The 15,489-nt window shown below is 46.7% G+C and overlaps 1 protein-coding gene across 3 annotated transcripts in view; it reads right to left on the reverse strand.

Moving 5' to 3' along the window:
* MTMR14 (myotubularin related protein 14) overlaps nt 1-12,851 on the reverse strand; it is an 84,534-nt gene extending 71,683 nt beyond the window's left edge. Inside the window, exons 1-2 of one of the 3 annotated variants that reach the window (XM_081901975.1) lie at nt 12,478-12,851; nt 10,612-10,760 (exon numbers count right to left, since the gene is read on the reverse strand). In XM_081901975.1, the coding sequence (XP_081758101.1) occupies nt 10,612-10,760; nt 12,478-12,792 (464 nt within the window). In that variant the 5' untranslated portion in view covers nt 12,793-12,851. The remainder of the gene's footprint in view (nt 1-10,611; nt 10,761-12,477) is intronic. The other 2 variants (XM_081901974.1, XM_081901976.1) reach the window with 2 other exon arrangements.
* Nucleotides 12,852-15,489: the final 2,638 nt, after the last annotated feature.

The raw sequence follows: 15,489 nt of genomic DNA on the forward strand, positions 1-15,489 counted from the left end.
ACAAGCCAGGATGTTAAACCTATTTAGGCCTGAGGTTTAAGATCCTAGCTTGCTCCAATCTGATAACCATTGTTTCCTGGTCCAAATGAAATGGGAAACTGTGGTTAGTTGAAGAATTCCAGGTTTCATTCTGGCACACCAAGGAGGAAAGGAGCGGCACATAGAGTCAGATGGTGAGTAATAAGCTGTGGTGTGATCACCTGAATATAGCCTGCGTAAGAGAACACAAGGGCTAAAAATGTCTTTCCCCCCACAGAGAGGACTGTATTTGCTAAATGAATTCAAGGATGGGAGATGAAAAGAAGAGTGAAAGAGAAGCAGTTGAGGAGAAATAAGGTAGTTTTGCCCAGGAAAGGCTTTGCTGACAACACGATGCTTGAGAGACACTGGAGAAACAGTGGCTTGATTGAGAGAATCTCCCAAGGTCCGGGGAAGGAGCATGTGAGAGGCAGGGTCAACTGCAGCCAGGCCCCAAGGGATGCCAATTAGCACTTGATGGTTTCAAATTTATTCCAGTAGTCAGATCAAAAGATCTGGCCCCTCACTCTTTCTATTACCTTAATGAGGCTTAAGTTGGCTCCTGGCCCCTCTGTATTTAATTCAAAGGTTCAGCCTGGGTAAGCAACTGGGATATATGAAGCGCCACAAATTAAGCTGTGATCTACCCCAAACCACACACACCCCTTCCATCACCGAGACACTGCATTGGATGAGGTTCCCTGGTACAGCATCTGGCTCAAAGCTTCGCCTTAGTGCCAAGCACTCTCCAAGTCTCTCAAGAGCTACTCTGGTTCGCTCGAATGCCTCACAGCGGCAAAAGGAAGCTTTCTGACAGATACACTGCAACTCCACCATATTCCAGATAGCTCTTTAAAATGTCTTTCCCAACCTGGTGCCCTCCAGATGTTTGAGACTTGTGGTCCACAACGTCTAGAGGGCACCAGACTGCCAGTGTCTTCCTTGAAACGATCGCCTTTAACAATCCACCTCTCAATGTTTTGCTACCCCAAAAAAATGGCGGGGGGGGGGGGGAAGAGAGGAACTCATCTACAAGTTAGACCAAACACTAGAAATATCAGGTGTGTTGCTTTCCTCACACTGGACCACCTCTTGCATCAGCACCTGATTATAAGCCCCTTTTACATTGCTGTTTATGAAAAAAAAAAGCATATTATATGTACAGTGGTGCCCCGCAAGACGAATGCCTCGCAAGACGGAAAACCCGCTAGACGAAAGGGTTTACCGTTTTTCGATGCGCTTCGCAAGACAAATTTCCCTGTGGGCTTGCTTCGCAAGACGAAAATGTCTTGCGAGTCTTGCGATTTTTTTCGCTCCCCCCCTTTTTCTAAGCCGCTAAGCCTTTAATAGCCTTTTAGCCGCTAAGCCTCTAAGCCTTTAATAGCCGCTAAGCCGCTAATAGGGTTGCTTCGCAAGACAAAAAAACTGCTAGACGAAGAGACTCGTGGAATGGATTATTTTCGTCCTGCGAGGCACCACTGTATTGTGTAAGATGATTTTTTCCATCTAATTTTGCATACAGTTTGGTGTACAGTGGTACCTTGAGTTAAGTACTTAATTCGTTCCGGAGGTCCGTTCTTAACCTGAAACTTGTTCTTAACCTGAAGCACCACTTTAGCTAATGGGGCCTCTTGCTGCCGCTGCACCGCCGGAGCACGATTTCTGTTCTCATCCTGAAGCAAAGTTCTTAACCAGAGGTACTATTTCTGGATTAGCAGAGTCTGAAACCTGAAGCGTATGTAACCCGAGGTACCACTGTAGGTATTCTTCTCCAGTGTTATAACATATTTTATGCATTATAACATAAACTTATAATTGGTGCTTGGCACTTTAAGGAAACCTGGCTGTGTGCATGCAATAAGGGACGTAACAATATGAGAACTGTTCTTGTTTTTAGCAGGATGGGGGAAGTTGGCAATATTAAGGATCAAAGCAGGTTTTCCAGCAACTGGTATGCAGACGTTTTGCTGCCCCTGAACATGGAGGCAGAGCACAACCATTGGGCTACCAGCCACTGCTAGTCTTATCCTCCCTGAATCTGACTGATGATCCTCTTTCAAAGCCATCCCAGTTGGTGATCATCCAAGGTAACTGCCCCATCCTCCTCCAAGTACCCTGATCTCAAGCTGCTTTGGGGCTTCCCAAAACGAAATAACCAGGACTTTGAATCGCGCCTGGAAAGAATCCTTCTATTTTGCACCAGGAGCCAATGAGTTGTATAATATGACCCCATTACATACGATCCCTGAACTGTAGCTCTTGCTTATTAGGGGTGAGCGAGTGCCTTTCACTTTCTTCACGGATGTTGGAGTAGTGTTAGGAAAAAAGGAGGAGAAGAAGAAGAAGAAGAAGAAGAAGAAGAGAACATTTTGCATGGCACAGCTGCCGTTTGGGCACCTTGTCTATGTGTGCCGACCTCGGGGACAGGAGAAAAGCCCTGCCACCTGCCCAGCCGGAAGGTGCCAGGAACACACACCCGGCCACCCATTGGTGCCAGGGAACTGGACGCTTTTGAACTCGCGGCTGCAGTTCCCTCCGACACACAGGAGAACGCTGCGGTTATGCCAGGCAGGAGCCGGTGCCCAGCCGAGAACCGTGCCCAAAGCGCAATGATTTCATGCCAACTCCATTAAAGTTCCCAAGCCCTCTTAAAAGCCTCTGTAAGCCAAAGGGGTTGCTATGGCAACCCAGACCCCTGCTTATGAAAAATACATAAAGTACAACATTTCCAGTTGTGTTGGTTTGTTTTTTTAAAAAAAAAACCTCTTTTAAGGACGAGCGAGGAAGCAAGTACCGCCAGCTTAAAGTCCCATAGAATATTCTATTACCCTGTGCAGTTCACACATCCAGCCCCTAAAACAGTCTGCTTTATTGGTCACGTAGCTGCTGTTGCTGCTGCAGCACCACTCCCTGCCATTAAGGTGTAAGGGGCAAAGCAGTAACTCCTCTAGGGGGGTTTAACAGAACCACCACCGCCCTGCCCCATTCAGTTGGACGGGCAAAGAGGGCAATGGTGTTCGATTCCCTGAACACATGGGGCATGTATGTGCAAAGGAACAGTAGAATGCTCAAAACCAGGGTGGATCTGATTTAAATCCAATCAATTTAAATCACAATTTAAGTCACTAGCCAGTAAGACTTGATTTAAATCATCATTTTTTTACAGAAAGACTGGTATAATCTTAATATTTACAACCAGATGAAGGTTTCACTTTTGGAATAATAAATTTTCAGAGTAGTTTTTACAGTTACATCAAAAATTACTGCTCTGGTTATATTATTAGAAATACATAGACAGATAATTACAAAATTATTGTGAGGCTTCAGAACTGTTTATACTTGGACAACTGTACTTTTCTGTCGTACTTTATCGGAAGGAGAAAAATTATCATTTCCTTAATAAGAATTTAAACAATTTATTTAACTAAAGCAGTAGCATTATGGCATATGTATCCATGTTTGTTAACTGATGTGGTTGAACAATTTAAAAACAAAACACACTTAGACTGAGTTTTAGCACACATGAAAAACTGAAAACAAATCCTTATTTCCTGATGAATAGCCTTTGGACCATAATGTAACTTAAATAGAAAACTATCTTTAGAAAGATTTTTCCTCCAAAAGCATTTTATTTTAAAAATCTGATTTAAATTTTAAAAGAATCTGATTCCCCCCTCCCCCGGCAATCATTTATTTTATCCATCCTGCTCAAAACAGAGGGACAGATCAGAGGTGGGGAACCCTTGAAGGAGCGTCTCCACCCCCATCGTTCTGCCCGGACACTGAGGTCCAGCACCAAGGGCCTTCTGGCAGTTACCTCCCTGAGAGAAGCCATGTTACAGGGAACCAGGCAGAGGGCCTTCTCGGTAGTGGCGCCCGCCCTGTGGAACGCCCTCCCACCAGATGTCAAAGAGAACAACTACCAGACCTTTAGAAGACATCTGAAGGCAGCCCTGTTTAGGGAAGCTTGTAATGTTTAATAGGTTATTGTATTTTAATATTCTGTTGGAAGCCGCTCAGAGTGGCTGGAGAAGCACAGCCAGATGGGCGGGGTATAAATAATAATAATAATAATAAATAATAATAATAATAATAATAATAATAATAATAATAATAATAAGCCCTTCAGAGAGCATGGCAAATGGTCTGGGATGACGGGGATCCAGCTGCAGAGCTGCAGAAGAGTCATAGCTCAGTGTAGATGGTCCCTGGTTCAACCCCAGCATCTTCAGGTAGGGCTAAGCGAGAGCCATTGCCAGTCAGTGTAGACCAGTGGCTCCCAGTTGATGGTCCATGCACCCCCTGGGGATCCATGTAACCCACCCAGGGGGTCCCGCAGCACCATCCACATAACCAAAAGTATCAGAGAGGTATCAACATTTTCACAAAGGAGGGGGTCCATTGCTTGGCTTTCGAAAAACAAGAGGGTCCGCAGTACAGTGGTACCTCAGGTTACAGACGCTTCAGGTTACAGACTACACTAACCCAGAAATAGTACCTCAGGTAAAGAACTTTACCTCAGGATGAGAACAGAAATTGCACGGCGGCGGCAGGAGGCCCCATTAGCTAAAGTGGTACCTCAGGTTAAGAACAGTTTCAGGTTAGGAATGGACCTCCGGAACGAATTAAGTACAGAGGTACCACTGTATTTAGTTATTTGGCAACCTCTGGGATAGACAATGCTGAGCGAAATGGATCAATGGCTGACTCTGTCCAGGGAAGCTTCCTATGTTACTTATGAAGCTAAGAGCGGCAAGGGCGAAGCAAGCCCATAGGGAAATTCGTTTTGCGAAGCGCCTCCAAAACAGAAAACCCTTTCGTCTAGCGGGTTTTTCGTCTTGCGAGGCATTCGTCTTGCGGGGCACCACTGTACCAGACTTTTGGAAGACATCTGAAGGCAGCCCTGTTTAGGGAAGCTTGTAATGTGTAATAGACTACTGTATTTTAATATTCTGTTGGAAGCAGCCCAGAGTGGCTGAGGAAACCCAGCCAGATGGGCGGGGTATAAATAATAAATTATTATCGTTATCGTCATCGTCATCATATTCCAATCAGATTAAGGGATATTGAAAAACAAAACATTGAGTCAGCTATAAATAAAATTTGCTCCCCCCCAAGTTTTATGGTTTAAATACAACAGGTAACAGGGTTGCTTATATTTCAAAATTAATAATTCCAATCCAACGCAGGGCCTTTATGTTAGCCTGACTGAACCTTTTCCCCTCAGCTTTTGTCAAGGGCAGATATTTAAACATCCCCAGAAACAATAGATATTGCAAATGCTTTTTGAATGTGCCAGACACAGTAGAACATATTCTTTCTACTCTCCATTGTACAACCAGCTACGCAAACGTGTTATTCCCATTTTTGAGTAGTCTAACATCAAGGCACAATGAAAATATCAGATTCCATCTGTCTGACATTAACCCGGAAGTAACTGCAAGGATTGCTGAGTTTTTTATCATTAGTACCTCTCAGAGTGGTGAATGGCACTAATTAACAGGAAGAAAGTCCAATGAAAATCATCATTATTACATATTTTTAGATGGCTGTTTATTTGTATATATTTTAAAATTTATATATATGGATGTTTTATGATGGCCTATATTTGTAATGGGGGGCGCGGGGGGCGCTGTGGGATAAACCACAGAGCCTAGGACTTGCCGATCAGAAGGTTGGTGGTTCAAATCCCCGCAACAGGGTGAGCTCCCGTTGCTCAGTCCCTGATCCTGCCAACCTAGCAGTTCGAAAGCACGTCAAAGTGCAAGTAGATAAATACGTACCGCTCCAGCAGGAAGGTAAACGGTGTTTCCGTGTGCTGCTCTGGTTCGCCAGAAGTGGCTTAGTCATGCTGGCCACGTGACCCGGAAGCTGTACGCCGGCTCCCTTGGCAAATAAAGTGAGATGAGCGCTGCAACCCCAGAGTCGTCCGTGACTGGACCTAATGGTCAGGGGTCCCTTTACCTTTTTATATTTATAATGCCTAACAAAGGTTTGGTGAAGTAAGCAAGCATGTCACCATTACAATTGCTAACTGCACTTACTGGGCACTTTTCAAAACATAAAAATAATCTGAAAACAACTTTCAATATATTAACACAGAAACACAGGGCAAACATATGTTTGGAAAATATATGTAAAAACTAATAAAAATGTATACAGTATTAAAAAAACAACCTTAGGAGTGGGCAACTGACTTTTTCTTTCACACATCTTGAATGCCACTGGGTTCAAGGAAGGCGTGGATGCAGTTCCTCAGGAGTAAAGCCAGAGGTTTGCTCATGTTTTCCAGTGCCGGTTGTCAGCTTGTCAACACTCAGAAGAAAAGCGGAAGTTTACTCATCCTGGTTGTGGGTAGCAAATGAGATGACTTGAAGCCGGCACACCAGGAACATAAAATACCGGGTTTTTTGCTCTATAAGACTCACTTTTTCCCTCCTAAAAAGTAAGGGGAAATGTGTGTGCGTCTTATGGAGCGAATGCAGGCTGCGCAGCTATCCCAGAAGCCAAGAACAGCAAGAGGGATCACTGCTTTCGCTGCACAGTGATCCCTCTTGCTGTTCTGGCTTCTGGGATTTAGATTCCCCCCCCCCTTATTTTCCTCCTCCAAAAACTAGGTGCGTTTTGTGGTCTGGTGTGTCTTATAGAGCGAAAAATATGGTACTTTTGTGACTGGGGGCCTACCTATTGCAAAGTGGTTGCTTAAAAAGTTGTGGAAGGACCAAAATCATTCCAAACAGGGCTGACTTCCACGGAATTATCTCTGCACAGATCAAACCGTGCATGCTATCTCAATATCCCACAAGCACCCAGGAGGCGCTTCGTAGATCCTGAGTTTATAGCAAATGATACCAAACGTTTCAAGTGAGCCATAGCAGGGATGCAAATCCCTCTTCATGGGCATTCATGAACATGGAAGGGAAATCCTTTTCCAGTCTCAAAGACAGAACTGAACAGATTCAGAATGATGCACGCTTCAGGAGGAAATGGGTATACACATGGGGGGGCCACACAGAACCCCACACCACCCTTACATTGTGCAGCTCATACTTAGTTACTTTCCTATTGTAATGTTTCTATAGGTTGAAAGCTTGCTCATTCCAACAGGAGGAGGCAGCGTGGCTGGTTCCCTACGCAGTACAGAATCTTGCACAAATCCTTCCAGCTGAGGTCAGTCACCGTCCTGGTAATTTCCATCAGCTACTTTTTGTTCTAAAGTTGCATGTTGCATACTAGGAGGAAGAGGTGGGCTTTGTGTGAAGGAAAGACTGACCCTGGACACCTAATTAGACCGGAGGCGCAAGAAGTGGGAGCTGTGGTGCCCAGTGGCCTACCATCATCACTAGGCTCCTCTCGTGTAAAAGGCCTCAATGTTTTACGGCTGCAAAGTGGGGGAAAGGGCTCCAAGAGTAAAACCAAAGAGGGCAGATACTGCACTATACAGAAAACAAGGAACTACCAAGTGCAAGAATGGCCCCGAGAGATATCAGGCAATAAAGAGCTCCACGGTTGCACTGATCTAAGCCCTGGAAACGTGTCAAGAACTCAATGCTGTGGGTGAAAATGTTAATGTCTGAAGATCATATCAACAGCATTTTGCCATATTCCCTACAGAGCTTGGCCTGCCAAAAATGGCTTGGCAGGCCAGCCTCAGAAGTCTGGCAGGACTAATTGGGCCCGTGGGCTAGAGATTCTCAAGCACAACTCTAGGATATATAGAGAAGCAGAATCCAATGCATAGGAAGATCTTCCAACAATAATTTTCTGGAAAAGCCACTTCACCGTTAGTAAGCTCTGTGCTCTTAGCTGTCAAACGGACAAGGGCAAATGGAGTGCAATAAGCAATGCTGGGAATCATGTTAGCTCCTTTATGATACTGGAGTTGGTGTTGGGGCAAAGCAGGTGAGGTATGTAACACAGGAGGAGGAGCGAAGCACAAAGCTGCAATATAGGAAAGTAGTATTCCCTCCCCAAATCCTTGCAGAGCAGCGTGTTTTAGTGGTTTGGTTAACCAGGCAGGATGCATCATGGTTTGGCAACCTCATGAAACACCAATCCAAACTTGAATTCAATGGGAAGTTCGGATAAAAACGAAGCGTCATTCAATTGACGCTGCTGCAGTCTCCACCTCTCCTCTCTCAGTGCAATCTCAGAAAGAGCAGGCAAAGGTTTGGTAGCTGAAGGGACAAGATGGTGCATTGATTCAGCCCAAGAATCAATACTTTTGTCAACTCCTGGACAAGACAGACCTCCTTTCCAACTCACTGAATTTTGCAACTCCCCACATCTTTCCGAGTTCTCACTACGGATATGAGGGGACTGAAACGAAACTCGGACTTTTTCAACTGCTTTTGCAAGATCCTCAGATTCCATCTTCAGGGTCAGAAGCCGCTTTCTACCTTCTGATCTAGACAGCATTATCAAATTGTACAGCTTACATCCAAGTCATCGTTTTGGTTTTCCAAGAAGCAAGAAAGCTGAAGTGAAAAAAATTAAGAGGAACCAAAAGGGCGATGAAAGCTACTCAGGCATGAAAAACATCACATGGGTACACCCTGCAGCTGGTGGGCACATTAAGAAGCAGCACAGCTAAGCATTGCTGTGCGTTAGTCAAATTTGCAAATGGTAATAACTCCTACCCACCCATTTTAAAAGAACATTGGATATCAGTCAGCCAAAGGCATGGTTAAAGGTGAACGTTTTCGCCTAGCGCCTAAAAGTTTATAATGAAGGCACCATGTGAACCTCCCTGGGGTGAGCATTCCACAAACGGGGAGCCACTGCTGAAAAGGCCCGTTCCCAAGTTGCCACTCTCTGGACCTCACATAGAAGAGGCACGCAAAGAGAAGGGCCTGGGATGATGATTGCAAAGACCGGGTTGGTTTATCTGGGGAGAGGTGGTCTGTGACATCTAGTGATATCAACATACCTTGGAAATATCAGCAACCTGCCTCATGGTTATGGCTACACTGAGGGTTGTTAGAGGGTAAGCGCAGTTAAAAAAGCAGAGACATCACCTTGCCAACAAAGATCCATATAATTAAAGCTGTGGTTTTCCCAGTAGTGATGTATGGAAGTGAGAGCTGGACCATAAAGAAGGCTGATCGCTGAAGAATTGATGCTTTTGAATTCTGGTGCTGGAGGAGACTCTTGAGAGTCCCATGGACTGCAAGAAGATCAAACCTATCCATGCTTAAGGAAATCAGGCCTGAATGCTCACTGGAAGGACAGATTGTGAAGCTGAGGCTCCAATACTTTGGCCACCTCATGAGAAGAGAAGACTCCCTGGAAAAGACCCTGATGTTGGGAAAGATGGAGGGCACAAGGAGAAGGGGACGACAGAGGACGAGATGATTGGACAGCGTTCTCGAAGCTACCAGCATGAGTTTGACCAAACTGCGGGAGGCAGTGGAAGACAGGAGTGCCTGGCGTGCTCTGGTCCATGGGGTCACAAAGAGTCGGACACAACTAAACGACTAAACAACAACAAGTGCAGTCAGGCCTCACTGCAAGCAAAGGATTATAAACAAGCGTACAGAGCTCACCATTATAAAAAAAATAGTGGTCAATGTATCAAGGAAGATGCAACATGACAAAATCTGCATGCAGATTCAAGTTTTGCATGGGAATTGAGTTCTCTATGAAGCAGCACTAAAGTGTTTCAAAGAACAGCAGTGGAAAAAGTGAAAACCAAAGAGGAAGTCTACCCCACCCTTCTCCAACTGTGCAGATCTGTCATATGCTTGAATTTCTACTCTGCTATCACTGCATGGACCCCATGACATGCAACATGTGTCTAAGAGTCAGAACAATTCAAGCCACTGATGCACTGTGCTGGAGAGGGTTTGAATAGCGCAGATGTGTCCCTCTGCCCAGCGCTGCGGGGGTACAGGAATCCCACTGGCACAGGGCACCTCAATGCACTGCCTGAACAGCAGGTATATGGAAGTTACCTACAGTGGCATTCCCATCAGTGGAAACCCCTGAAACAGCATCAGGAGGGCCCATTGTAGGATCTGCTGAATCCTGAGCCAGCCCCAATGTCACTTGTGATGGCAACACCACCAATCTAGGCCATCTTGTTGCACCAGCATGGAACTTTAAAAGAGGATTAGACAAATTCACAGAGGATAAGGCTATCAATGGCTACTAACTCGGATGGCTATGTTCTACCTCCACTGTTGGAGGCAGTACCACTTTAAATACCATTTTCTGGAAACCACAAGAGCAGAGAGGGTTGTTATAATCAGGTCCTGCCTTGCAGGCTGTCCACAAGCATCTGGTTAGCCACTGTGATAACAGGATGTCAAACTAGATGGGTCTAATCGAGCAGGGTTTTTTATATTCACTGGTTGCTACTTAACTCACACACCACAGTAGCCTCTCATTCATAAAAAAATAACACCAGGGCTTGTGCACATTTATGTGAACAGCCAATTTTAGAGCCAAGTAAATGGAACGAAAAGACTGATTGTTAACTTGCTAGTACTGTAGTACATCTCCCAAAAAAACAGTGACGCACTCTGCAGGTCACAAACGTGCTCAGGTTAATTTGGGTAAGACACAGTCCTCCCGAAAGCAGCCACGACTTACGTGTGCCTCTCTTGATCTGTGCTCTCATACTCCAAGAAGACAATCAGGCGGGGGTAATGGCTGCAGATTTCACCATTCCCATTGTGGATCACGCTGAAGCAGTAGTCCTTGCCGAACAACTCAAGACAGCATTTCTCAATGCGCTCTATCTAGTCAAGTCAAAGAACAAACCAACAGTTATTACAGAATTATTGTTATTTATACAAGGGGGTAACGTTCTCAGCCACCATGCACAACAGGACAAGTCTAGGTCCCTTCCCGTCCGTTCTGCACCTGCCCCACCCCCTAAAAGCACACATGTCGGCAGCCGCAAATGTGCTGATTGCGCACAAGTGGGGAGTTGCCTGTACTGTGATCCAAACCAAAAGCCTGGTACATTGCACAAACACTGTATATATGAGTTAAATACAGTGGCACCTCAGGTTAAGCACTTAATTCGTTCTGGAGGTCCATTCTTAACCTGAAGCACCACTTTAGCTAATGGGGCCTCCTGCTGCTGCGCTGCACTATTTCTGTTCTCATCCTGAAGCAAAGTTCTTAACCCGAGGTAATATTTCTGGGTTAGCAGAGTCTGTAACCTGAAGCGTATGTAACCTGAGGTACCACTGTAAATGCAAGTGTGGAGCAAAACTTTTGATCTTAAGGAAAAGTTTGCTGCCTCAAAAATCCAATAATGAGACCCTCTGTATAGCTGGCATCTATCCCAATGGACTTGCAGCATTTGAAATTCTTATCATTAGAATTCCGGTTATCTGGCAACCTTTGGACAGGGGAAACACTTAACTTGCAATGTTTACCACGTGAGCATTAGGTTACTCTATAAACGAGGACAAGGTGCACCAATGAAGCACATCCAACCCACAAAGGCCATGCAGAATCCGATTGTACACTTGGGAGTATAGACATGGAGTAACCAGGGATGCTAGTATTGTCTACTTGTGTTCGGGAAGTTATGACTTCATGCAACACAGTACCTTCTCTCTCCACCCCACCTTCCTTTCCTATTCTGTTTTCCCATGGCTTATTTTGCAATGAAGCACCATACAAGAAACCCAGAAAATTCCCATATAAAGATTCGTTTTAAAACAACTGCACTAAGGGAGAAGCTTTGCAGTATTAACAGGGATCGTGTAGGGATCTCTTTTAATGGACAGGAATTTTACGCTGCAGAGAACAGATGTTGATTCACCTATCCACTCTTTTCAGCCAAAGCATGGCTCCAAAATTGGTTCACAGTAAATTACAAATTGACCCAACTACAAGTCTTCACGTATCAGAGTGATCTGTACTGCAACAGAAGCTTACGCCGTAATGGATTTGACACATCTTTATAAATATGCCCTCTTTTGCTGCTAATACGGCCTCCTCTCTGTCCAGCAATTAAAATGCAACACAAAAACACTTCTCAGATTTTTTTATCTTTCTTTTTGTTGTGGTTTCCCCCCAATGCTTTTAGCAGTTCTTATTTTTATCTGTAAGCGAATGCCTTGATCCCGCTGGGTGGAGGAAAGGCAAGAGTATAAAACCCAGTGTGGTGGGCTGAGTACAAATAATAAAACAATTCTCAGCTGCGTCTGGGTTGCAGGCAGGGCAGAGGAATGTCAGGCTGCCGTCCTGCTTATGCCTTTGATGGTCGGTGGGTAATAATAATAATAATAATAATAATAATAATGAATAATAATGAAAGGCATCTCCAAGCTGGAAGAAATTGTTCACCAGTGGGAGTGTATTTTTTTGTTTTTGTGCCAGTCATGCACTTATCAGAGGAGAGGGATCAGTAGCAACCTGGGGGGGGGGGCGGTTTAAGGCAAGGGCCGTGCAGAGCGGGGCTGAACGAGGCGGGCCCAGCCCACCCCTCAGGCTCACCTTGGCGTTGCTGCCGGCCCCGCCGCTGCCGCTGCCTCCACCTGCCGAGGTGCCTCCTCCTCCTCCGCCTCCCCCGCTACCGCCCCCTCCATCCCGGGCCCGGTACTGCGCCCTCGAGAACTCCAGCAGCAGCTCCGCCAAAGCGCGCTCCCCGGCGCCGGGCCCCTGAAGGGAGGAGCTGGGGTCGCCCGGGGCTCCTGCCATCCCCGCCCCGCACTCACGGGCCCGAGCCCCGGACTCGCCGCCCCTGCAGCGCCAGCGCCTTCTCCATCCCAACCGCCTTCCGCTTCCGGGAAAGGAGAGCGATGCCGTCATTACAGCGCGACACGAGAGCGAACACCACCAACACCACCGGCCGCCCGGAAAGGATCCCCCTTCCCTATTGGCCCGAAGAGAGCGCGAAAACACCCCCCCTCCCTCCTTCTCTGCCTCTTCCAGGGGAAGGAAAGGAAGAAGCGGAAGGGCGGGGCTTAAGGAGGAGGAGATGTGAGGGGGCGTGTCCGTGGGCGGGGCTATGTGGGCGGGGCCGGACTCCGGCTCTGGGAATTGCAGGCCTGCGAGCCAATGGCTGCGTGTGGAACTTTGGTGGCAGCGGCGAGGGGGTTTTTTTTTGTGTGTGTTTCCTGTCGCGCGCGCGCCCAAAGCGAAAAGAGATTGCAGGATAGAGGCATATAGCCTCCGGCAGTGGAGTCTCTCCTAGCCCTACCTGAAAATGCTGCCTGCAACTTTCTGTGTGCACAGCAGATGAACTATTGCTGAACTACGGGCCCTGCTCCTGTTATTTAGAGGTATACTGCATGCAAATGCAGATGACCATGCGCAGAAACTGCAGCTCTTGATCAGACCTTGAACGGCTGGAACCCTGCATCAGTTTCTCAAATTCTGATCCTGTAAATGCAGACCACCAGAGGGCTCAATAAATCCTATTATTTGCTGCCTGCCATGGACAGCAGGAATTGTCAAGCATAAACAGCGGTTAGGCTATGTTCTGTTTGGCACATCACAGCACCCCCATCCATGGTACATCCAACTTTAAAACTAGCCAAACGTGCAGGCATTCAGAGGTTCTCTCTCCATGTTGCTAAACAGTTTCAGTTGCTGATTTCTGCAGTTTCAGGTGCAATTAAAGACACAGAAGCTGGTCAGTTGGCAATCTTGGCATTTGATATCATGGACTCTTGCTTTTCTGTCGCCATTGAGCTATGCTGATTAAGATTTATTTCCCCTCCCCAACACCTGTGTATTTGTAAGTTGTGGTCAGAGTGCTAGGTCCAGTTGTGGCAGACTCTGGGGTTGCGGCGCTCATCTCGCTTTATTGGCCGAGGGAGCTGGTGTACAGCTTTCGGGTCATGTGGCCAGCATGACTTAGCTGCTTCTGGCGAACCAGAGCAGCGTACGGAAATGCCGTTTACCTTCCCGCCAGAGTGGTACCTGTTTATCTATTTGCACTTTGACGTGCTTTCGAACTGCTAGGTTGGCAGGAGCTGTGACCGAGCAACGGGAGCTCATCCCCTTGCGGGGATTCGAACCGCCGGCCTTCTGATCGGCAAGTCCTAGGCCGCTTGGTGACACACACATACAACACTCACGTCATGAACCTGATTAAGACAAAGGTGGGGAACCTTTTTCAGCCCACGTTACCCTCCAAGTGTAACTGAAAGTGGAGAATCACCACCACCTTCTCCAAACATCCTTGTCCCCAAAGGGGATTTTCACTACTGGGCAATCCAGGGAGGTCTTGTTAAGGAGGGTGTGCACCATGGCCTCCTTCAAGGCAGATGGTACTTCCCCTCTTCCCTGGACCCATCCAGTCAGTTCCCTACAGCCAGGCCTAAGGAACCACACTGCTTCCACACTGCTTATCCACATCCTCAGGCCACAAGAACTGAAACGGATCCAGCATGGATGGAACAGGGAACAGGCAGTGCTCTGCATGCCTCCATCAGATTTGCTCTAGGCGTGGCATCCGACACTATCCAAACCTGTAGCCTAGGGAGTTTGGGGAGAATCGCCAAGCATGGGTAGAGAACCACACTCATTCCCTGGGCCTGAAATCCTGGTCCTTAAGTGGACTCCTGCTCACATGAGAAATCTCTTAAGTCCACAAGGCGTTGCACATTTCTTTCTCTCGTTTTTTGCTGCAACAGACCAAGGTGTTAGCCTGTTGCATTAACTGGTGGTATGCCAGGGCTACAACCAAATTACCTGAAATCCAATCTTCGTGTTGTTGTTTTTTACGGTAATAATCAGTGCTTTTTTCTATTAAAAAATGTTTAGGGGTACTCTCATTTTGACTCGAGAAAATCACCATTTTATAGTTCAAATCGGGGGGGGGATACACTAAATGAGACAGAAGTACAAGGATTCAAGACATGTTTAGGGGTATCTGTCCCCCTGCGTCCCCCCCAGAAAAAAAAGCACTGGTAATAATATACATCAGAGTGCAGAAACCGATATTCTTCTTGGCAAAGCATTACTGGGTATTAATAATATTGTTTGTTGTCTGTCCATCCAGTGAGCACTCTTCTTACGTTCCCTGAATTCTCCTTAGGAAGCCGACCTGCAGTAACTGATCACCCTGCTTTTTCTGGGGGAATGGCGAAGGAATATAGCTTTGCCTAAGATCTCCCCATCCTTTAATACAGTGCTGGTTTATACATGTAAGGCTATCAGCAAGGGCAGTGCTTGCAAGTGATGGAGGCCAGCAACCCACTTCCTGATCTCTGGTACTTATGCTGCTGCTGCAGCCGCTGCTGCCGCCGCCACCACCACTGCTCTCGGGGCTATCCTAGCGGCTGCCACCCGCTTTTGTCACATTGCATTGTGGAGCAGCTTCCCTTTCCGAGACCTGACAGGGTCAGCTGTTTCCCCTCTGAGCTACGTGCTGAAGTGCTAGCCAGTAACAAGGCTCAGCAGAGGGTCCCGCAGGGTGGTGGAAACCAGACAGGCCGTTTTGCCAGGCCTTTTCATGCCTCAGCAGGCTTCCAGTTCCAGCGAGCGGGCTCACAACGG

This window comes from Podarcis melisellensis (genome assembly GCF_964234715.1).
Source record: "Podarcis melisellensis genome assembly, chromosome: 2".
Taxonomy (NCBI): Eukaryota; Metazoa; Chordata; class Lepidosauria; order Squamata; family Lacertidae; genus Podarcis; species Podarcis melisellensis.